At 46.7% G+C, this 22,941-nt stretch overlaps 1 protein-coding gene across 1 annotated transcript; it reads left to right on the top strand.

Annotated features, from left to right (window-relative positions):
• The first annotated feature begins 1,208 nt into the window (after window positions 1–1,208).
• LOC123154218 (E3 ubiquitin-protein ligase SINA-like 10) lies at window positions 1,209–2,574 on the top strand. The gene is made up of 2 exons (XM_044572994.1): window positions 1,209–1,539; window positions 1,680–2,574. Exons 1-2 carry the CDS (start codon window positions 1,318–1,320, stop codon window positions 2,409–2,411), a joined length of 954 nt encoding a protein of 317 aa, XP_044428929.1. The 5' UTR covers window positions 1,209–1,317; the 3' UTR covers window positions 2,412–2,574.
• The last annotated feature ends 20,367 nt before the right edge of the window (window positions 2,575–22,941 follow it).

The raw sequence follows: 22,941 nt of genomic DNA, 5'->3' as shown, positions 1-22,941 counted from the left end.
ACCGACGCCCGAGCCGGGCTGGGCCTAGACCTGGATTTTTTGTGTCGGGCTTGGTCAGGCTCGCCCTGAAGCCCGGCCCGGCCCGAGGGATGGCCAGGTATACTCACGCAGCACAACTGCTTAGCTTTCTTCGCTGCAAGCGCCGCCTCAGTCAGCACGCCCCTTGCTTTGCGCTTGCCCTTTTCGTCAAGGAGATGAGTGGCGCGCAGTGACTCAGTTAGCCTAATTTTGATGAGTTGGTCGTTGAGGCGGTGTCGGCAGAAGCTTCTACGGTGATCCTGGACCGGTCCTCAGCCCATGCCAATGCGAGGTCCGGTTCTGCAAGGACCCAGTCTGGCGTGGCGAACAACTACAAGGAGACGAAGCCGCACCATCGTCATTGCCCTTCTCTCATCGGAGCCGGGGCAAACTTTGTTATAGTAGAAATCAAGAAGTTGTCGTGTCAAGGCCCCAAAGGGCCAGCACACCGGAACAACAACTGTCGTCGGTGAAGAGAAACGTAAATCAGAAGGATCCAATGTGTAAACACACGTACGCGGACGAACATAGACCATATCCAAACAAATTCATCAAAGACAAATACGGACCGAGTTTCGCGAGATTCGCCGGAGACATACCTTCTCCCATCCTTCGATGATGCTAGATGCACCACCGGGACGAGGGCTAGATGAAAAGAACCTTATTTAACTTTTAGAAAACCGTTGCTTCGCCTTCAACAACAAATCCTCGCACCCCGTCCGAACGCATTAAGAACATTTAGTGAGGTTGATTTTGGCTTTACTTCACTCCAACAACTCATGTGGTGTGCCCTTTGTATCTGCTTTTTGATTGATTTTTCTAAATAATTAGAAAATCTTCGTTGTCCCTTTCAAGATGCCATATGACAAAATCTTACTCCCTCCATCTCACAATATAAGATCGTTTCTCAAGCTATATTTCAATAGTTTTATGTACATTTTAAATTACAGGGATGTTTAATCAATCAATATTTGTATGTCTAATTTTATTGTTCCTTGGCAACCCATGGCATTCAACTAATTTAGCATAAGACCAAATCTCACACCGTCAGTTTCGTAAAGCAACAATAAAGAGATAAATTATCGCAAATAAAAGTCTGCATTGAGCATTCAAATCGAATAATCACTGAGCCTGCACGGACTCAAATTATTGTACCAGCTTCTTTCCTTATTGGGAATGCTCTGCCGGCTCCACATTCCGGCTGCCACCCAGTTTTCCTCTTCGGTCCTGGGTGGGTCACCGCAGTTCCTCCATTATTTCACCATCGAGCACGCACACACGCCGCGGCCAGAAATAGCAATGGAGGGAGGGCAGAGCAGCGGCAAGAGGGCGAGCGCAGAGGAAGTGAAGTCAGAGCCAGAGGAAGGAGAGGTGCTGATGATGATGCAGGACGGAGGCGAAGGAGGCGGCGCGTCGGTGGCGGCGGAGTCCATGGCGCCGGCGCAGATCGACGTGAGGATGGACCTGACGCTGCTCCACTGCCAGGGCTGCCTCCTCCCCCTGAAGCCCCCCGTCTTCAAGGTGATCCCTTCTTTCCCCTCGCCCCCAGAGAGCGACCACATATTATTTCTGGAAGAAATCCATGTCCGTCTACCATCTTGCAAGTGCAACGGGCATGGAAGCTGATGATTTGGGGGTTGTGTTGCGTTTTCTGGCCGCAGTGCGAGGCCGCCGGGCACGTCGTGTGCTACCACTGCCGCGCCGTCCACAGCACCATCTGCAGCCGCGCCAGCACGCACTGCGGCGAGCTGGACGCCGTGGTGGGCGCCGCCAAGGTGCCGTGCGCCTACAGGGCGTTCGGCTGCGAGCGGCACGTGGTGTACCACGAGGCCGCGGACCACCAGCGCGCGTGCCACTGCGCGCCCTGCTCCTGCCCGGACCCGGCGTGCGGCTTCGCGGGCAACCGCGCGGCGCTCCTCGACCACTTCGCCGCCGTCCACCGGCGCCCCGCCGCCACGGTCCGCTACGGCCGGGCCCGGGACCTCGGCCTCTCCGTGTCGCGCCGCTGGCACGCGCTCGTCGGGGAGGAGGACGGCAGCGCGTTCCTCGTGTCCCTGGGCCCGCTCGGCGCGGCCACCGCCGTGTCGCTGGTCTGCGTCAGGCCGGACGGCGAGGCGGCGCCGCAGTTCTGGTGCAAGCTCTCCGTGGAGCGCCTGGGCGGCGACAACAGGGACAGGCTGGTCCTCATGGCCTCCGCGGTGAGCAGCAGCGCGCTGTCCACCGGCGCGCCGGCGCCGGGGCAGGGGATGTTCTTGGCCGTGCCCCAGGAGCTGCTCTCCGGCGACACGCTCACGCTCACCGTCCGCATTGATATGATCCGGCCTGCCGCCGGCGCTGCCGCCGCTCCCAAGTCGACAACACCACAGCCTAGGACGGCTAGGAGGATGCAGTGAAGTATATGCGGCCCACGATCTTCCGCACTGTGCATGTTATGTCTATGAGACTATGAGCTGTAGGTAGTAGTAATGCAGCTACTGGTTTGTAAGTACTACTTATTTGATTGAGTGAGTGCAACCAATTGAAGTTAATTTGGAGATCCTGAACCGGGGTATATTATCTGAACCTGCATTAGAGTATGTAGAGTGAAGTGCATTTTTTGAACCATTTTTTGTTCTAGCTGCTTTTAATGTACTGTATCAGGTTGTTCATGTTCAGGTTCTTTAGGGTTTTGTTCGCAGGAAATGAACTTCTGCAAATCATTTTTTCAGATTGGCATGAACAAGATGCATCTAAATGTATCATTTTACAAAACTAACATCAATTTTTCATTTATCTGAGATAATTCCCATTTTTGGGTGAGCAAGCTGGACCTGATGCTCAAAAGACATTCATGCTTAAACCAAGTATGGCAATGTGGACAGACTCACATTTCGAAGTGTTTTATTTTTCCTTTTAATGGGACGTCAAGTCAAATTGTGCGTGGAAAGCTCATAAGAGAAAGCAATCACGAACTTGCCATACCCCACTTCACCTACCTTGTCGTGCTTGCTTTATCTATAAAGCGGGACGGAATGCCTTTTTCGGTAAGTTGTGCGTGTCTGTGTACCAAATAGGAGACAAAGTATCATGCTTCTTCTAAAGTTTGTATTCATGGTTCACATAAATACTAGTGTGTTACCATCTTCTCTGAACCAGATCAACAACAGTTGTTTCGATCATAATGTCAGATACAAGCTTATACTGTTTTGAATGTTTTTAGTAAAGGTGGGATATTTCAGACAATATTTATCCAAATTTTGCATTTTGTTACCGAAGTGAAGATATAGTGTGCAACAGTGCCGACAATGTTCAAGGCCAGAGCTCCAAGCAAGTAGCATCAACTGCTGTTGTTCCTAAAAAAAACTGCTATGCATCTTGATGCAAGTTTGTTGTATATACATCTCTGAACATAACTAAAATGTACTTCCTCCGTCTCATAATATAAGACTGTTCTTGACACTACTCTAGTGTCAAGAACACTCTTATGTTATGAGACGGATGGAGTATCTTTCAGGTACCAAACGACACCTTTTTTTGTTATAAAATTCACAATGCACTTGGGCTCACAAATTCAGTCCATTGGTTTCAACCTCCAACCTGCTGGTTACTTTACAGTTTGGGACAAACTTGGGCTGCTTACTTATCTCAAGTTGTAATTAAACTGCAGAAGCCATGTTCCTTTCCCAAGTTAATGAAAGAAAGAAAAACACCTGATAACGCGCATCCAAAACAGGTTCACGATCTTTTTGTGACACTTAACTGGAAGCAGCAGCTTGGAGAGAGATTCTATTGCAGAAATGGACGTTTAACCAACAAGCACCCACGTTGTATGCAACAGAAAGATGAGAGTCATCTGCCTACTTTATGAAACCCACATTTCTTGCCAAGTAAATAAAAAGAGGGGAGTGCTTCGGTACAACACACCCCCCCCCCCTAAAGGGTATAATGGGTAGTATGGTCATTTCACATTAGGTATACGAATACCCACCCCGACGCCGTATGTCCGCGCACGACGTCGTACGCCCACCCGCGTATGCCGCACCCGTCGATGTACGTCGCGCCCCGTACGCCCGCCCGTGTACCCGCACCCGTCGTCGTACGTCGCCGTCATACGCCCGCACGTCTCCACATTGGCGTCGATATTATTGAAAAAAAACGTCACGGGAGCCGCCGACGCCCGCCGTCGTAATCCTAAACCCTAAAGGCATCCACGCCGTCTCCACATCGGCCCCCGTCTCCACGAAGTCGCCGTCGCCCGGGTCGCCACCCAAACAAGCCGTTGCGCGTGCCCCGGCGCTGTTGCCGCTGCCGCCGTGTTCCTTTCCCGTCGTGCAGATGGCCACCCACCCGTGATCTTCGTCGCCGCCTTCCTCCGCGGACTCCGCCTGCTACAACCGGCCATCGTCCTCACGCCGTCGACACCTGCCTCGGCCGGCCAGCAACGTCACGCCGTCAGCGCGTTCGTCATCAGACAAAATGGATCCAGCTGACATCCTCGCCGCCGTGCAAGAGGTTGGTTTGCGACGTCGTTGTGCTTGATGAACAAATTATTTTAGGGATGATGTTACACGGTGTTCGATTGATCTTAGATTTTTTTTTAAACATGTATAGTTAGAGGAAGAGGGCGATTATGATGGCGATGATTACGGCGAGGATAACGGAACCTCGTCACTGAATATGGATGAACCTGCTGAGGAGAACTACATGAGTTTGGATGAATCTTATAGTGGCAATGTAAGTGTGATCAATGTTGATAAAAACAATAAATATGATAAATCGCACGGACAATTACATGTTTTTTTTGCATCATGCAGCGACATGGCGATGATGATGATGATATGGATATAGATGATTCATTTGCTGAAAGTGCACTCCAGGTATGTTTTCAAAAAATAAGAGAAGAAATGACATAAGAACCATATGAGTGCTTACATGTTTTTTTTTAAATGTGCGCAGATGGACGAGGACGGGGACTTTGTGAGGAATATTGTGGACGACGAAAGTGACAAATCACACGTTGATGCATCTCATGATGACAGCTCCAGCAAAGTAAGTTTTGAAACTTACATACATTACATATTAAAATAATAATTGACTGACATACATGGTTTCATGCATTAATTTACAGGGAGATGTAGATGGTCCAAGCGGGAAGGATGAGCATGTTGGTGATGATCTGTTTAATTTTGACATCGAATTTGATGAATATCAGTAAGAATCATTGGACAGGCATTGGAAGGTCATGAGGAGGACGTTCAGGTCACTATGAGAGGCTTACATTTTCTATAACCAGTATGCTTACGAGTGTGGTTTCAGCGTAAGAAAGGACTTGCTGAAATATTCGAAAGGTCGTGAGGGAACTAAGCACTTGAGAAAGTATCTGTGTGCGAGAGCTGGGAAACGACATGCAAAACTTTGTACAATGGAAGGCAGGACCCGCAGGCTCAGAGGGGAGACTCGTTGCTTCTACGATGCGCATATAACTTTGAAACTTGATAAAGAGCGTAATGTTTGGTATGTCAGCAGTTTCAGTGATGATCACAGTCACGCTCTAGCTAGACCGGATGAAGTTGCGTTTCTTCGGTCTCATAATCAGATAAAAGAATATCAGAAAGTTGAGATCTCAACTATGGCAGGTGCTGGAATCAGGAAACATATGATTTATGTCATCAGTAGGTACGAGTTATATGCAAAGGCTGGTTTTCGGAGGAAGAAGCTTTATAACATGTGTTATAGAGAAAAAATGAAGTTGCTTGCACAAGGTGATGCAGACACTGCCATTGGGATCATGATGACCAGAAGAGAGAGGGATCCAGATTTATTCTTTGAGCACACCGTCGATGATGAAGGAAGGCTGAAAAACCTATTCTGGTGTGATTCTCAATCACGTCGAGACTATGTTGACTACGGTGATGTGACTATCTTCGACAGCACATACAAGATGAATAGGTATGGCATTGCCATTTATACCTTTTGTCGGTCTGAACAACCACCGTTGCACCACAGTATTCGGCTGTGCTCTTGTGTCTGACGAGACGGAAGATACATATGTCTTGCTGCTTCAGACATTTTTGAGGGCTCATTGTCAGAAGAGGCCCATGTCAGTAATTACTGATGGAGATGCAGCTATGATTAAGGCCATCAGAAAGGTACTTTCGGAGGTTTGGCATCGTCTTTGCTCGTGGCATATCGAGAAGAACATGCAGAAACACCTTCATCATAAGTCTCTAAAGGAGTTCATGTCTCTACTTTATTATGCCACTTCAAAAAAATATTTGAGGAGAGATGGGCAGCGTTTACCGCCAAATGGCAGTCGGAGAAAACAAAGACATGGTTATGTAGGATGTACAAGAAGAAAAGGCTTTGGGCTGCATCATATCTGTCTGGTGGGTTTTTCTTAGGTATGAGATGTAACCAGCGAAGTGAGAGTCTGAATTCCTGCCTTCACTTGCATCTAGACTCCGGTATGACTATTGTTGATATGATTGTGCACTATGAGAACTGCATAGTTCGTCTCTGTGAGAACAAGGCGCATGAACGATTACACAAACTCACAAACAGTCCCAGTACTAGTATTGGACGAGTGTAAAGATATTGAGAAATCAACTGCCCGTGAGTTCATTGCGGCAAACTTTTATATCTTACAGGAAGATATGAAGAAGGCACGAGAGCTTGAGGTCCTTGAGAGACTGAGAGGAGCAGACACTCACAGATTCATACTGACATGGAAGAAAATAGGGATATCAGATTCACTATGGACTACACCCCAGGTAACTCCGAAGAAATCGTGAAGTGCAGTTGTAGGAGTATGGATCGCAAAGGACTTCCTTGCAAACATATTCTTCACGTTCTGATTCAGCTACGCTTACGTGAGATACCTAAGTGTTTAGTAATGCGCAGGTTGAGCCAAGTTGTAAGGGGTGGACTTCCCATGAAGCGCACTAGCGATCTGTTTGCGTGGGGATGGGCAGGTGCAGGGGACAGAGCTAGGTACAGCGAATTGACTATCTTATCTGCTGAAGCAACTTATAAAGCAAGCGATAAACCATTTTTATTCGACAAGTTGAAGGCGGCTCTGAGGGACATAATAGATAATGATTACACTAAGGAGGATGAGCCTGGTGCGGAGAAAAAGTTTGTGAACGATGATGCATTTGAGCCTAATCAAGATCATGTTCTGGTTCGTGATCCCGCAAAAGTTAACACCAAAGGCGCACCAAAACAGAATGTTAAAGACCGCGGTAAGGATGGTCCTGATGTCACTAAAAAGGGCGACCTAAAGCTTTTGATGAGAAAAGCAAACGTCAATGTAGCCAGTGCGGTCTTACTGGTCATTATAAGTCTACGTGCCCTCAAAATCCTAAGTACGATTTTCGTATGTTCATGTAAATCTTATTGTTCAAACCAAATTTATTTGTTTATTGTGAATTAACACATACCTTGCTGTTTTGGTATGTAGGAACTTTGCTTGAATTATGCAGTATGGAAGATTGCTTCGCCCTTTGATTGAAGACAGTTTTTTGATGGATTGCTTCTATCTATGAGATCTTTTTTAATTGTTAGATTATGATATATGAGACTTATTTTACTTTGTTCATGTCAGACTTTGTTTATGTCAGACTATTTGCTAAGATACCCACATAAGTATTTGTTGATGACAGACTATGTTATGCAAGAAGTATTTTTACTCTGTTTATTTTGATGTCTTCATTATGCACTGTAGTGCCGTCGTTGTTTACTGTTGTTTCTTTGCACTGTTGCCGTCGCTTATAACACCGTCGTTTTTAGCTTTTTTATAAAAAAAAACAGCCCGACAAGTGCGCCGGCCAGTCTGACATTACACAGACTGGACCGGCGGCACTGTCCCACAGGGGCAGCGTCGGACTGTTGGGGATCGTAGCAGAAATTTAAAATTTTCTACGCGTCACCAAGATCAATCTATGGAGTAATCTAGCAACGAGGGGAAGGGGAGTGCATCTACATACCCTTGTAGATCGCTAAGCGGAAGCGTTACTAGAACGCGGATGAGGTAGTTGTACTCATAGCGATTCAGGTCGTGGTCGATTCCGATCTAAGCGCCGAACAACGGCGCCTCCGCGTTCAACACACGTGCAGCCTGGTGACGTCTCCCATGCCTTGATCCAGCAAGGAGAGAGAGAGAGGTTGGGGAAGACTCCGTCCAGCAGCAGCACGACGGCGTGGTGGTGGTGGAGGAGCGCGGTACTCCAGTAGGGCTTCGCGAAGCACTAGGAGAGACGAGAAGGGAGAGAGGTAGGGCTGCGCCTTGGGAGAGAGAGACTCGTGTGTTGTGCAGCCCCAAAACCTCCACTATATATAGGGGCAAGGGCAAGGGGAGGTGCCCTAGGGTTTCTCCTAAGGGGGGCGGCGGCCAGGGCAGATGGGATCTCCCCCTTGGGTGACTTGGCCCCCAAGCCAGGAGGTGGGAACCCTAGATGAGGCGCCCCAAACCCCCTGGTCACGTGGGAATAGGTGAGGGGGGTGCACAGTCCCTTAGTGGGCTGGTTTACTCCTTTCCCTTGGCCCATGAAGCCCCCAACACTTGTCGGGGCTCCCGGAACACCTTTCGGTCATGCTGGTCATCACCCGGTACCTCCGGAACACTTCCGGACTCCAAAACCCTTCGTCCAATATATCAATCTTCACCTCCGGACCATTCCAGAACTCATCGTGACGTCCGGGATCTCATCTGGGACTCCGAACAACATTCGGTAACCGCGTACATACTTTCCCTATAACCCTAGCGTCATCGAACCTTAAGTGTGTAGATCCTACGGGCTCGGAAATAATGCAGACATGACCGAGACATCTCTCTGGTCAATAACAAACAGCGGGATCTGGATACCCATGTTGGCTCCCACATGTTCCACGATGATCTCATCGTATGAACCACGATGTCAAGGATTCAGTCAATCCCGTATACAATTCCCTTTGTCTACCGGTATAGTACTTGCCCGAGATTCGATCGTCGGTATCCCGATACCTTGTTCAATCTCGTTACCGGCAAGTCTCTTTACTCGTTCCGCAACACATCATCCCGTGATCAACTCCTTGGTCACATTGTGCACATTATGATGATGTCCTACCGAGTGGGCCTAGAGATACCTCTCCGTTTACACGGAGTGACAAATCCCAGTCTCGATTCGTGCCAACCCAACAGACACTTTCGGAGATACCCGTAGTGCACCTTTATAGCCACCCAATTACGTTGTGGCATTTGGTACACCCAAAGCATTCCTACGGTATCCGTGAGTTGCACAATCTCATGGTCTAAGGAAATGATACTTGACATTAGAAAAGCTTTAGCAGATGAACTATACGATCTTGTGCTAGGCTTAGGATTGGGTCTTGTCCATCACATCATTCTCCTAATGTTGTGATCCCGTTATCAATGACATCCAATGTCCATGGTCAGGAAACCATGACCATCTATTGATCAACGAGCTAGTCAACTAGAGGCTTACTAGGGACATGTTGTGGTCTATGTATTCACACATGTATTACGGTTTCCGGTTAATACAATTATAGCATGAACAATAGACAATTATCATGAACAAGGAAATGCAATAATAACCATTTTATTATTGCCTCTAGGGTATATTTCCAACAGTCTCCCAGTTGCACTAGAGTCAATAATCTAGTTCACATCACTATGTGATTGCAATGAATCCAACACCCATGGGGTTTGTTCATATCTTGTTTGTGAGAGAGGTTTATTAGTCAATGAGTCTGAACCTTTCAGATCCATGTGTGCTTTACAAATCTCTATGTCATCTTGTAGATGCAGCTACCACGCGCTACTTGGAGCTATTCCAAATAACTGTTCTACTATACGAATCCGGTTTACTACTCAGAGTGATCCGGATCAGTGTCAAAGTTTGCATCGACGTAACCCTTTACGACGAACTCTTTTACCACCTCCATAATCGAGAAAATTCCTTAGTCCACTAGTTACTAAGGATAAGTTCGACCGATGTCGTGTGATCCATTCCTGGATCACTCTTGTACCCCTTGATTGACTCATGGCAAGGCACACTTCAGGTGCGGTACACATCATAGCATACTGTAGAGCCTGCGTCTAAAGCATAGGGGATGACCTTCGTCCTTTCTCTCTCTTCTGCCGTGGTCAGGTCTTGAGTCTTACTCAATATTCACACCTTGTAACACAGCTAAGAACTCCTTCTTTGCTGATCTATTTTGAACTCCTTCAAAATCTTGTCACTGTATGTATTCATTCGAAAGTACTATTAAGCATTTTTGATCTATCCTTATAGATCTTGATGCTCAATGTTCAAGTAGCTTAATCCGGATTTTCCATTGAAAAACACTTTTCAAATAACCCTGCATGCTTTCCAGAAATTCTACAACATTTCTGATCAACAATATGTTAACAACTTATACTCATCAAAAATTCTATAGTGCTCCCACTCACTTCTTTGGAAATACAAGTTTCTCATAAACTTTGTATAAACCCAAAATCTTTGATCATCTCATCAAAGCGTACATTCCAACTCCGAGATGCTTACTCCAGTCCTTAGAAGGATTGCTGGAGCTTTGCATACTTGTCAGCATCTTTCAGGATTGACAAAACCTTCTGGTTGTATCACATACAACCTTTCCTCAAGAAAAATGTCGAGGAAACAATGTTTTACATCCTATCTGCAAGATTTCATAAATAATGCAGTAACTGCTAACATAATTCCAACAGACTCTTAGCATCGCTACGAGTGAGAATGTCTCATCGTAGTCAACTCCTTGAACTTGTCAGGAAACATCTTAACGACAAGTCGAGCTTTCTTAATGGTGACACTTACCATCATTTCCTGTCTTCCTTTTAAAATCCATCTGCACCCAACAGCCTTACGACCATCAAGTGGTTCTTTCAAAGTCTATACTTTCTTTTATACATGGATCCTCTCTCGGATTTTATGGCCTCGAGCCATTCTTCGGAATCTGGGCCCACCATCACTTCTCCATAGCTCGTAGGTTCATTGCTGTCTAGCAACATGACTTCCAAGACAGGATTACGTACCACTCTGAAGTAGTATGCATCCTTGTCGACCTATGAGGTTTGGTAGTGACTTGATCCGAAGTTTCATGATCACTATCATAAGCTTCCACTTCAATTGGTGTAGGTGCCACAGGAACAACTTCCTGTGCCCTGCTACACACTAGTTGAAGTGACGGTTCAATAACCTCATCAAGTCTCCACCATCCTCCCACTCAATTCTTTCGAGAGAAACTTTTCCTTGAGAAAGGACCCGTTTCTAGAAACAATCAATTTTGCTTCCGGATCTAAAATAGGAGGTATACCCAACTATTTTTGGGTATTCTATGAAGATGCATTTATCTGCTTTTGGTTCGAGCTTATCAGCCTGAAACTTTTTCACATAAGCATCGCAGCCCCAAACTTTTAAGAAACGGTTCTTAGGTTTCTCTAAACCATAGTTCATACGGTGTCGTCTCAACGGAATTGTGTGGTGCCCTATTTAAAGTGAGTGCGGTTGTCTCTAATGCCTAACCCATAAACGATAGTGGTAATTCGATAAGAGACATCATGGTATGCACCATATCCAATAGGGTGCAGTTGGGATGTTCGGACACACCATCACACTATGGTGGTCCAGGCGGTATTAGTTGTGAAACAATTTCCACAATGTCTTAATTGTGTGCCAAACTCGTAACTCAGATATTCATCTCTATGATCATATCATAGACATTTTATCAGCTTGTCACGACGATCTTCAACTTCACTCTGAAATTACTAAACCTTTCAATAATTCAGACTTGTGTTTCATCAAGTAAATATACTCATCATCTACTCAAATCATCTATGAAGTAAGAACATAACGATATCCACTGCGTGCCTCAGCACTCATTGGACTGCACACATCAAAATGTATTACTTCCAACAAGTTGCTTTCTTGTTCCATCTTACTGAAAACGAGGCCTTTCAGTCATCTTGCCCATGTGGTATGATTTGCATGTCTCAAGTGATTCAAAATCAAGTGAGTCCAAACGATCCATCTGAATGGAGTTTCTTCATGCATATCTACCAATAGACATGGTTCGCTTGTCTCAATCTTTTCAAAAACGAGTGAGTCCAAAGATCCATCAACATGGAGCTTCTTCATGCGTTTTATACCAACATGACTCAAATGGCAGTGCCACAAGTACGTGGTACTATCATTACTATCTTATATCTTTTGGCATGAACATGTGTATCACTACGATCGAGATTCAATAAACCATTCATTTTAGGTGCAAGACCATTGAAGGTATTATTCAAATAAATGGAGTAACCATTATTCTCCTTAAATGAATAACCGTGTGGCGATAAACATAATCCAATCATGTCTATGCTCAACGCAAACACCAAATAACAATTATTTCGGTTTAACACCAATCTCTATGGTAGAGGGAGCGTGCGATGTTTGATCACATCAACCTTGGAAACACTTCTAACACATATCGTCATCTCACATTTAGCTAGTCTCCGTAGCCTTTTATTTCGAGTTACTAACGCTTAGCAACCGAACCGGTATTTATTACCCTGGTGCTACTAGGAGTACTAGTAAAGTACACAATAATATGACCTATATCCAAAATACTTCTGTCGACCTTGCCAGCCTTCTCATCTACCAAGTATCTAGGGTAGTTCTGCTTCAGTGACCGTTCTCCTCATTATAGAAGCACTTAGTCTCGGGTTTGGTTCAACCTTGGGTTTCTTCACTAGAGCAACAACTGATTTGCCGTCTCATGAAGTATCCTTCTTTCCCTTGCCCTTCTTGAAACTAGTGGCTTAACCATCAACAATTGATGCTCCTACTTGATTTCTACTTTCGCGGTGTCAAACACCGCGAGTTGCTCAAGGATCATCATGTCTATCCCTGATATGTTATAGTTCATCACGAAGCTCCAATAGCTTGGTGGCAGTGACTATGGAGAACCATCACTATCTCATCTGGAAGATTAACTCCCACTCGATTCAAGCGATTGCAGTAAACAGACAATCTGAGCACATGCTCAACGATTGAGTTTTTCTCCCTTAGTTTGCGGGCTTAAGAAACTTGTCAGAGGTCTCATACCTCTTGACGTGGGCACTAGTCTGAAATTCCAATTTCAGTCTTTGGAACATCTCATATGTTCTGCGACGTTTCAAAAACGTCTTTGGTGCCACAATTCTAAACCGTTAGTATTACATACTGAATTATCACGTAGTCATCAAAACGTGTATGTCAGATGTTTCCCAACATCTACAGACGATGCTCGAGGTTCAACACACTGAGCGGTGCATTAAGGACATAACCCTTCTGTGCGGCAATGAGGACAATCCTCAGTTCACGGACCCAGTCCACATAATTGCTATTGTCAACTCTCAACTAAATTTTCTCTAGGAACATATCTAAAACAGTAGAACCAAAGCATGAGCTACGACATAATTTGCAAAGACCTTTTGACTATGTTCATGATAATTAAGTTCATCTAATCAAATTATTCAATGAACTCCCACTTAGATAGACATCCCTCTAGTCATCTAAGTGATACATGATCCGAGTCAACTAGGTCGTGTCCGATCATCACGTGAGACGGACTAGTCATCATCGGTGAACATCTTCATGTTGATCGTATCCACTATACGACTCATGTTCGACCTTTCGGTCTTCTGTGTTCCGAGGCCATGTCTGTACATGCTAGGCTCGTCAAGTTAACCTAAGTGTATTGCGTGTGTAAATCTAGCTTACACCCGTTGTATGCGAACGTTAGAACCTATCACACCCGATCATCACGTGGTCCTTCAGAACAACGGACCTTAGCAACGGTGCACAGTTAGGGGGAACACTTTCTTGAAATTATTGCGAGGGATCATCTTATTTATGCTACCGTCGTTCTAAGCAAATAAGTTGTAAACATGACAAACATCACATGCAAATCATAAAGTGACATGATATGGCCAATATCATCTTGCGCCTTTGATCTCAATCTTCAAGGCGCGACATGAACACCATCATCACCGGCATGACACCATGATCTCCATCATCATGATCTCCATCATCGTGTCTTCATGAAGTTGCCTCGCCAACTATTACTTCTACTACTATGGCTAACGGTTAGCAATAAAGTAAAGTAATTACATGGCGTTTTCATTGACACGCAGGTCATAAATAAATTAAGACAACTCCTATGGCTCCTGTCGGTTGTCATACTCATCGACATGCAAGTCGTGATTCCTATTACAAGAACATGATCAATCTCATACATCACATATATCATTCATCACATCGTTTTGGCCATATCACATCACATAGCATACCCTGCAAAAACAAGTTAGACGTCCTCTAATTGTTGTTGCATGTTTTACGTGGCTGCTATGGGTTTCTAGCAAGAAAGTTTCTTACCTACGGAAAACCAGAATGGTGATATGCCAGTTGCTATTTACCCTTCATAAGGACCCTTTTCATCGAATCCGATCCGACTAAAGTGGGAGAGACAGACACCCGCCAGCCACCTTATGCATCAAGTGCATGTCAGTCGGTGGAACCTGTCTCACGTAAGTGTACGTGTAAGGTCGGTCCGGGCCGCTTCATCCCACAATGTCGCCGAATCAAGATAAGACTAGTAACGGCAAGAAAATTGAACAAATCATCGCCCACAACTACTTTGTGTTCTACTCGTGCATAGAATCTATACATAGACCTAGCTCATGATGCCACTGTTGGGGATCGTAGCAGAAATTTAAAATTTTCTACACATCACCAAGATCAATCTATGGAGTAATCTAGCAACTAGGGGAAGGGGAGTGCATCTACATACCCTTGTAGATCTCTAAGCGGAAGCGTTACTAGAACGCGGATGAGGTAGTCGTACTCGTAGTGATTCAGATCGCGGTCGATTCCGATCTAAGCGCCGAACAACGGCGCCTCCGCGTTCAACACACGTGCAGCCTGGTGACGTCTCCCATGCCTTGATCCAGCAAGGAGAGAGGGAGGGGTTGGGGAAGACTCCGTCCAGCAGCAGCACGACGGCGTGGTGGTGGTGGAGGAGCGCGGTACTCCAGCAGGGCTTCGCCAAGCACTACGAGAGACGAGGAGGGAGAGAGGTAGGGCTGCACCTTGGGAGAGAGAGAGAGACTCGTGTGTTGTGCAGCCCCAAAACCTCCACTATATATAGGGGCAAGGTCAAGGGGAGGTGCCCTAGGGTTTCCCCTAGGGAAGGCGGCGGCCAGGGCAGATGGGATCTACCCCTTGGGTGACTTGGCCCCCAAGCCAGGAGGTGGGAACCCTAGATGGGGCGCCCCAAACCCCCTAGTCACGTGGGATAAGTGAGGGGGTGCACAACCCCTTAGTGGGCTGGTTTGCCCCCTTCCCTCGGCCCATGAAGCCCCCCAACACTTGTCGGTACTCCCGAAACACCTTTCGGTCATGCTGGTCATCACCCGGTACCTCCGGAACACTTCCGGACTCCAAAACCCTTCGTCCAATATATCAATCTTCACCTTCGGACCATTCCGGAACTCCTCGTGACGTCTGGGATCTCATCTGGGACTCCGAACAACATTCGGTAACCATGTACATACTTTCCCTATAACCCTAGCGTCATCGAACCTTAAGTGTGTAGACCCTACGGGCTCGGGAATAATGCAGACATGACCGAGACATCTCTCTGGTCAATAACCAACAGCGGGATTTGGATACCCATGTTGGCTCCCACATGTTCCACGATGATCTCATCAGATGAACCACGATGTCAAGGATTCAGTCAATCCCATATACAATTCCCTTTGTCTACCGGTATAGTACTTGCCCGAGATTCGATCGTCGGTATCCCGATACCTTGTTCAATCTCTTTACTCGTTCTGCAACACATCATCCCGTGATCAACTCCTTGGTCACATTGTGCACATTATGATGATGTCCTACCGAGTGGGCCCAGAGATACTTCTCCGTTTACACAGAGTGACAAATCCCAGTCTCGATTCGTGCCAACCCAACAGACACTTTCGGAGATACCCGTAGTGCACCTTTATAGCCACCCAGTTACGGTGTGGCGTTTGGTACACCCAAAGCATTCCTACGGTATCCGGGAGTTGCACAATCTCATGGTCTAAGGAAATGATACTTGACATTAGAAAAGCTTCAGCAGACAAACTATACGATCTTGTGCTAGGCTTAGGATTGGGTCTTGTCCATCACATCATTCTCCTAATGTTGTGATCCCGTTATCAATGACATCCAATGTCCATGGTCAGGAAACCATGACCATCTATTGATCAACGAGCTAGTCAACTAGAGGCTTACTAGGGACATGTTATGGTCTATGTATTCACACATGTATTACGGTTTCCGGTTAATACAATTATAGCATGAACAATAGACAATTATCATGAACAAGGAAATACAATAATAACCATTTTATTATTGCCTCTAGGGCATATTTCCAACACGGACAGCGATAGCATAGCGAGTTAATCAGAGGAGTTCGACTGCTTCTGTGGCGCCGGGTATATAAGCAGGTCGTCGCGCGCTCCGTCGGGCGAGGTGGGACTAAACATTTCCCTTCGCCCCGCAGGGTACTTGGGCCATCGTTTGTCCGGCTGTAAAATGCTATTGGGCCGTCCCACGCGGTCACGCGCGTTGCTCCCGACACGGCGGCAACGAAGGAACGTTTAGTCCCACCTCGCCCGACGGAGTGCGCGACGACCTGCTTATATACCAGGCGCCACAGAGGTAGTCAAACTCCTCTAATTAACTCGCTATGCTACCTCCGTCCGACGCTGCCCTGTGGGACAGTGCCGTCGTGGCTGCCCTGTTGGCCCGTTTGCCGACGTGGCGAGGTGCAATATTCACCGGGCGGGCATTTTTTTAACATTATATAAACATGGACTGTTTAAGTCACACAAGTAGACGATGGCAGAAGCATTTTTTAACATCTGTTTTATTCAAACAAGTAGTCGACGGCAGAAATATTCACTGGGCGGGCATTTTTTTAACATTATATAAACATGGACTGTTTAAGTCACACAAGTAGACGACGAGAGAAGTATGAATATGAGTAATTGAAAATTATAGACGACGCCATGAAGACAAAATAATAATCCAAATGTCATTCTCAACTTAAATATTCAAACAAGTAGTGTCTTCTTCATCACAAAATATCCTAGTCAAAATAAATGAAAGAATCATTTGAGCAGACAAAATTTTCTGTTACATAAATTTTGCTGCATTTATTTCTTCTTTGCAAGCCGGGTAACTTTGTCTTTCACATCATTGAGCGTATTTCTCTGTGAAAAAATAAGATGCGCAATCATTATGTCCCTTGATTTATTAACTGACCCCTGTTAGAACTTCATATTAGTCCAATGTGAATTGTATCACATAATGAATTCAATAGGATCATGTTTATCACCCTTGAAACTATCCAAATAGTCAGGTGTGCAATAATAAGGTCTCTTTTTTCAGAATCATTAAGATCAGCTTCATCATCCTCTTGCACATTCTTTTTTGCTGGTGTTTTGAAATTGTCCATATCAGGTTGATATACAAATTCTTTACGAGGGTCTCCACCATAGTTTCTAGATTCACTATTATCACCATACTCATTCTCTTCTTCTTTTTCACTATCACCGGCTTTCTAGAAGACACCGCTTTTGTTCAATTTCTCTATCACCCTCTATGATTAAAAATAAGTTCTAGTTAGTTAGGTGACACATAAAAAAACAAATTGAACGGCAAAAAAACGAAACTTGTACCTATGCGCATAGCTCTGGCAAACGAAGCATGTCCTTACGAATGTGCTTCAGCTCAGTCATAATCCGAGCCATAATAGGGTTCTGGCTAGCGGAAGCCTCAGATGTACTCACACCTTTTCTGCTTCCTGTAATGTTATACTTTTTCATACTGGATTTCTTGTTTTTTCAGCTTGTTCCATTCTAATTTTGTTTAGTCGGTACTCTTCAGTAATGGTGTCATCAATCTACAACATAAAGAATCATACATTCAAATTTAATTAATAATTAATTGCGGACTTTAAATGAAAAAATTAATTGCACGTATTACCATCCCAATACCACGACCATATTGGAAGTCGTACTTGTCCCTTTTCTCTGCTGCCTCTTATATCCAGTTCATCATCAAGGGGCTCAACAGCGCTAACGGATCATACTGCGGACCGGTGATTGGATGCACCTTCTCCCAATATAGATACTGCAAAACAAAAAAATCACTTATCACATGTTACACTATTATTACATAATACAAATGTTCAACTTAACAAATATATCATACCTGCAGAAGTGCTAGGTTGCCACATGGCCATTCCCTAACACGGTCGGGCTGCAAGACCATACCAATCTCCGACAAACAAAACCGCAAAGTGAATGCGTTCCAGTTGAACTTTTTTATCGACCTGACATCTTGCACTAGCGCATAATAATTCTTTGGTATGTCCTCATCAGACAATGGTGCAATTATAGTCCCTAAGAGGACGAGAAACGCCATCCGAGCAAATTCATCGTCCGCGTTTTTATTTCTCACAATCTTCTGAATGAGATCATCAATCAAGATTTTACCAGACTTTTTGTTAACAAAACTAACTGGAATTTTCTTTACTGCTTTCCCTTGGACCATACTCAAAAAACTAGAAACATCCACTCCTTCATTCTTCAAACCAAATATAGCGAACACATCATCAGGCCTCAGTGAAATCAACCATTTCTTTCCGGCTGCCTCTTGGACCATGAATTTTTTAGTACTTGGATTGAAACCTTGAATCATAAGCGCAAGCAAATTATCACGCATCTTCACCCAAGGTATTTGTAGCATGCCCTCCATCTCCGTTTCGTAAAATGTGAATCACTGACTTGGTGTTAACTGATTAACAAGACTAACCCACTTTTGTACGGAACATCCAATCACACCATCGATGTCCATACTGCATATAATAATATCTATGTGACGTTGCATGCAGCTGAGATGTTATATTATAAGGAAACATATTCTAAGAAATACCTATCTGACGGCGACCAGTGTGGGTGACGGCGGGCGCCGACGGTGAGTAGTGCAGGTGACGGCGACCGGTGTTCATGACGATGGGCGCTGACGGTGACCAATGCGGGTGACGGCGGGCGTTAACGGCGACCAGTGTGGGGTGACGGCGGGCGCTGGGGGTGACGGCGGGCGGGATCAAATCGGGCGCGTCGTTGACACGTAAGAGGTGGAAAGGGCACGCACGACGTGATTGGGCATCGACGTCCGAGATTGTCGGGAATATTCCCTCAAATAGCGACGGCTCGTGGAGATATTTACTACGTCGGGCCCGCGGTTATCAGTTTGCAATCAATGCCCACCCGACGGGATATAACCGTCGATCGTGCTTTTGTCCTACACCGGTCAAGATTTTCTAATTCAATTTTAATAAGCGTTTGTCCATAATTAACTCTATTTGGAGGAGATGTAGGGTCAATGCAGTCAATGCATCTCTCCTTCGCAATCGCCAAACGGGCCCATTTTTTTCCACGTGCTACAGTGACCATGCAGGGCACACACGTAAAAATTTGTCACGTTTTGAGGCTCTATGTAATTTCTACGATTTTCCGGACCAAAAACCCCTAAAATACTGCCCGGACGTGATGCAACATGCGTTCGTTGTCGAGTTTCATTCATTTTTGGCGTGGGGTGCCCGGGTGGGGCCCCACATGCGCTGCTAAAAGTTGGGCGCATTCCGTGAAACCGCTCAGGTACTTGGTGTGGAAGGGGGTGGTTTCGGTATGGGATGAGGGGACCCTCGGGTGCATGTCTCTCCTTCGCATCCCCTAAACGGGCCCATTTTTTTCCATGTGCTACGGTGACCATGCAGGGCACGCACGCAAAAATTTGCCGCGTTTCGAGGCCCTATGTAATTTCTACGATTTTCTAGGCCGAAAACCCCTAAAATACTTCCCGGACGTGACGCAACGTGCGTTCGTTGTAGGATTTCGTTCATTTTTGGTGTGGGGTGCCCGGGTGGGGCCCCACACGTGCTGCCAAAAGTTGGGTGCATTCCGTAAAACCGCTCAGGTACTTGGTGTGGAAGGGGGTGGTTTCGGTATGGGCAGAGGAGACCCTCGGGCGCACGTCTCTCCTTCGCATCCGCCAAACGGGCCCATTTTTTCCACGTGCTATAGTGACCATGCAGGGCACGCACGCAAAAATTTGTCGGATTTTGAGGCTCTATGTAATTTCTACGATTTTCCGGGCCGAAAACCCATAAAATACTGCCCGGACGTGACGCAACGTGCGTTCGTTGTCGTATTTTGTTCATTTTTGGCGTGGGGTGCCCGGGTGGGGCCCCACACGCGCTGCCAAAAGTTGGGTGCATTCCGTGAAACCGCTCAGGTACTTGGTGTGGAAGGCGGTGGTTTCGGTATGGGCAGAGGGGACCCTCGGGCGCACTCTCTCCTTCGCATCCGCCAAACGGGCCCTTTCTTCCACGTGCTACTGTGACCATGCAGGGCACGCACGCAAAAATTTGTCGCGTTTCAAGGCTCTATGTAATTTCTACGATTTTCCGGACCGAAAACCCATAAAATATTGCTCGGACGTGACGCAACATGCGTTCGTCATCAGATTTCCTTCATTTTTGGCGTGGGGTTCCCGGGTGGGGCCCAACACGCGCTGCCAAACGTTGGGTGCATTCCGTGAAACCGCTCAGGTACTTGGTGTGGAAGGGGTGGTTTCGGTATGGGCGGAGGGGACCCTCGGGCGCACGTCTCTCCTTTGCATCCGCCAAATGGGCCCATTTTTTTCCACGTGCTATAGTGACCATGCAGGGCACGCACGCAAAAATTTGTCGGATTTTGAGGCTCTATGTAATTTCTACAATTTTCCGGGCCGAAAACCCATAAAATACTGCCCGGACGTGACGCAACGTGCATTCGTTGTCGTATTTTGTTCATTTTTGGCGTGGGGTGCCCGGGTGGGGCCCCACACGCGCTGCCAAAAGTTGGGGTGCATTCCGTGAAACCGCTCAAGTACTTGGTGTGAAAGGGGGTGGTTTCGGTATGGGCGGAGGGGACCCTCGGGCGCACTCTCTCCTTCGCATCCGCCAAACGGGCCCTTTTTTCCACGTGCTACTGTGACCATGCAGGGCACGCACGCAAAAATTTGTCGCATTTCAAGGCTCTATGTAATTTCTACGATTTTCCAGACCGAAAACCCCTAAAATATTGCCCGGACGTGACGCAACATGCGTTCGTCATCAGATTTCGTTCATTTTTTGCGTTGGGTGCCCGGGTGGGGCCCAACACGCGATGCCAAAAGTTGGGTGCATTCCGTGAAACCGCTCAAGTACTTGGTGTGGAAGGGGTGGTTTCGGTATGGGCGGAGGGGATCCTCGGGCGCACGTCTCTCCTTCGCATCCACCAAATGGGCCCATTTTTTTCCACGTGCTACAGTGACCATGCAGGGCACGCACGCAAAACTTTGTTGCGTTTCGAGGCTCTATGTAATTTCTATGATTTTTCGGGCTGAATACCCCTAAAATACTGCCCGGACGTGACGCAATGTGCGTTCGTTGTCGAATTTCGTTCATCTCTGACGTGCAGTGCCCGGGCGGGGCCACACACGCGCTGGCAAAAGTTGGGTGCATTCCATGAAACCGCTCAGGTACTTGGTATGGAAGGCGGTGGTTTCGGTGTGGAAAGGTGTGTCCGGCACATCATTTTTTTCTGTACCCTTCAAACATGCCCAAATTTTTATACCGTATTGTGTCTACATGAGAATCATGCGTGCCAAGTTTCAGTGCATTTTGGGACTGTTTGCATTTTCTACGGTTTTTGGCGTGACAGTCCGAAAACACTGTTATTAATCAAAATTATTTCATACTAATTTTTTCAAAATAATTAAGAATTCGTTCTTCTAATTTCGTTTTTCCTCTTCCTTTCTTCCTCTCTTCTTCTTTTCTTTTATATCATTTTTAGTCTTCTTTCAATTTTCCCGGTAAACTATTAAATTTTAATTTCTTTCGGCTAACTTTTATTTTATAAAATGATTCAAAATTTAAAAACTTTTCCATAATATTCCATAGTAATTTTCATCTAAATTTCATTCCAACATAAATATAGTTCATTAAACCTTACAACGGTTCATTTTACATTACAGCATAAAAAAACTTAATTAAACAGGACCTAAGCGAAACTAATTAAACATAACATGACCTAATCTAAACCTAATCTACTCGTCGTCGGAGGCGGCGAGGTCCACGATCTCACCCGCACCGCCATCACCGTCGTCGTTGTTGCTGCTCTTGCCGCCGTCGTCCTAGTTGCTGGCATCGTCCTCCACCGAAGCCGCCTGCGCCTGCACCGCACCGATGCCCGCTGCCACATCCAGTGCGGCCTGCAGCTCGGCGGCCTCTGCTGCAGCCGCCATAGTCGCCGCGGTGTCGAGTGCGGCCTACAGCTCGGCGGCCTCTCTCGCCTCCGCGGCTGCTGCCATGGTCGCCGCTTCTGCCTGCGACGCCCACAATGCGATGAGGTAGCCGGGGCAGTCATCAGGGTCGCCGCCCTTGCGCAGCGCGAACTGCTCCGGCGGGAGGGGAGGCGGGCCTGGCGAGGGTGGGCACCGGACAGCGGGACAAGCTTGGAGACGGCGTGGCCGCCGGAGGAGGACGGCGGGGCCGGCGCGGGGCAGACGACGAGCCGCCTGGTGCAGACGACAAGCCGCCCGTCCGCGACCCCCCACAAGCCTGCGCGATGACTCTCCAATAGTCCTTCCCCTTCCAGAACTTAGCACGGTCAATGATGTTCCAGCGGCCGCCCTCGTACCGGCGGAGCTCATCCCGCGACGCGTCGGGTACCCGTCGGCGGTCATGCGGAAGGCGTGCGGCAGACAGCAGCCCGGCAGCACCATCAGCCCGATCTGAATGAGCTCGTCGGTCTCCGGTGTGCTC

Source organism: Triticum aestivum, chromosome 7A (genome assembly GCF_018294505.1).
Source record: "Triticum aestivum cultivar Chinese Spring chromosome 7A, IWGSC CS RefSeq v2.1, whole genome shotgun sequence".
In the NCBI taxonomy this organism is placed as follows: Eukaryota; Viridiplantae; Streptophyta; class Magnoliopsida; order Poales; family Poaceae; genus Triticum; species Triticum aestivum.
The sequence above is the reverse complement of the archived record's forward strand: the minus strand, read 5'-3'. Positions and strand labels throughout refer to the sequence as shown.

Coding starts and splice junctions, on each gene's coding strand:
- LOC123154218 (XM_044572994.1), top strand. CDS start 1,318: ATGGAGGGAGGGCAGAGCAGCGGCAAGAGGGCGAGCGCAGAGGAAGTG. Junction 1,540..1,679: donor TGAAGCCCCCCGTCTTCAAG/GTGATCCCTTCT, acceptor TTCTGGCCGCAG/TGCGAGGCCGCCGGGCACGT.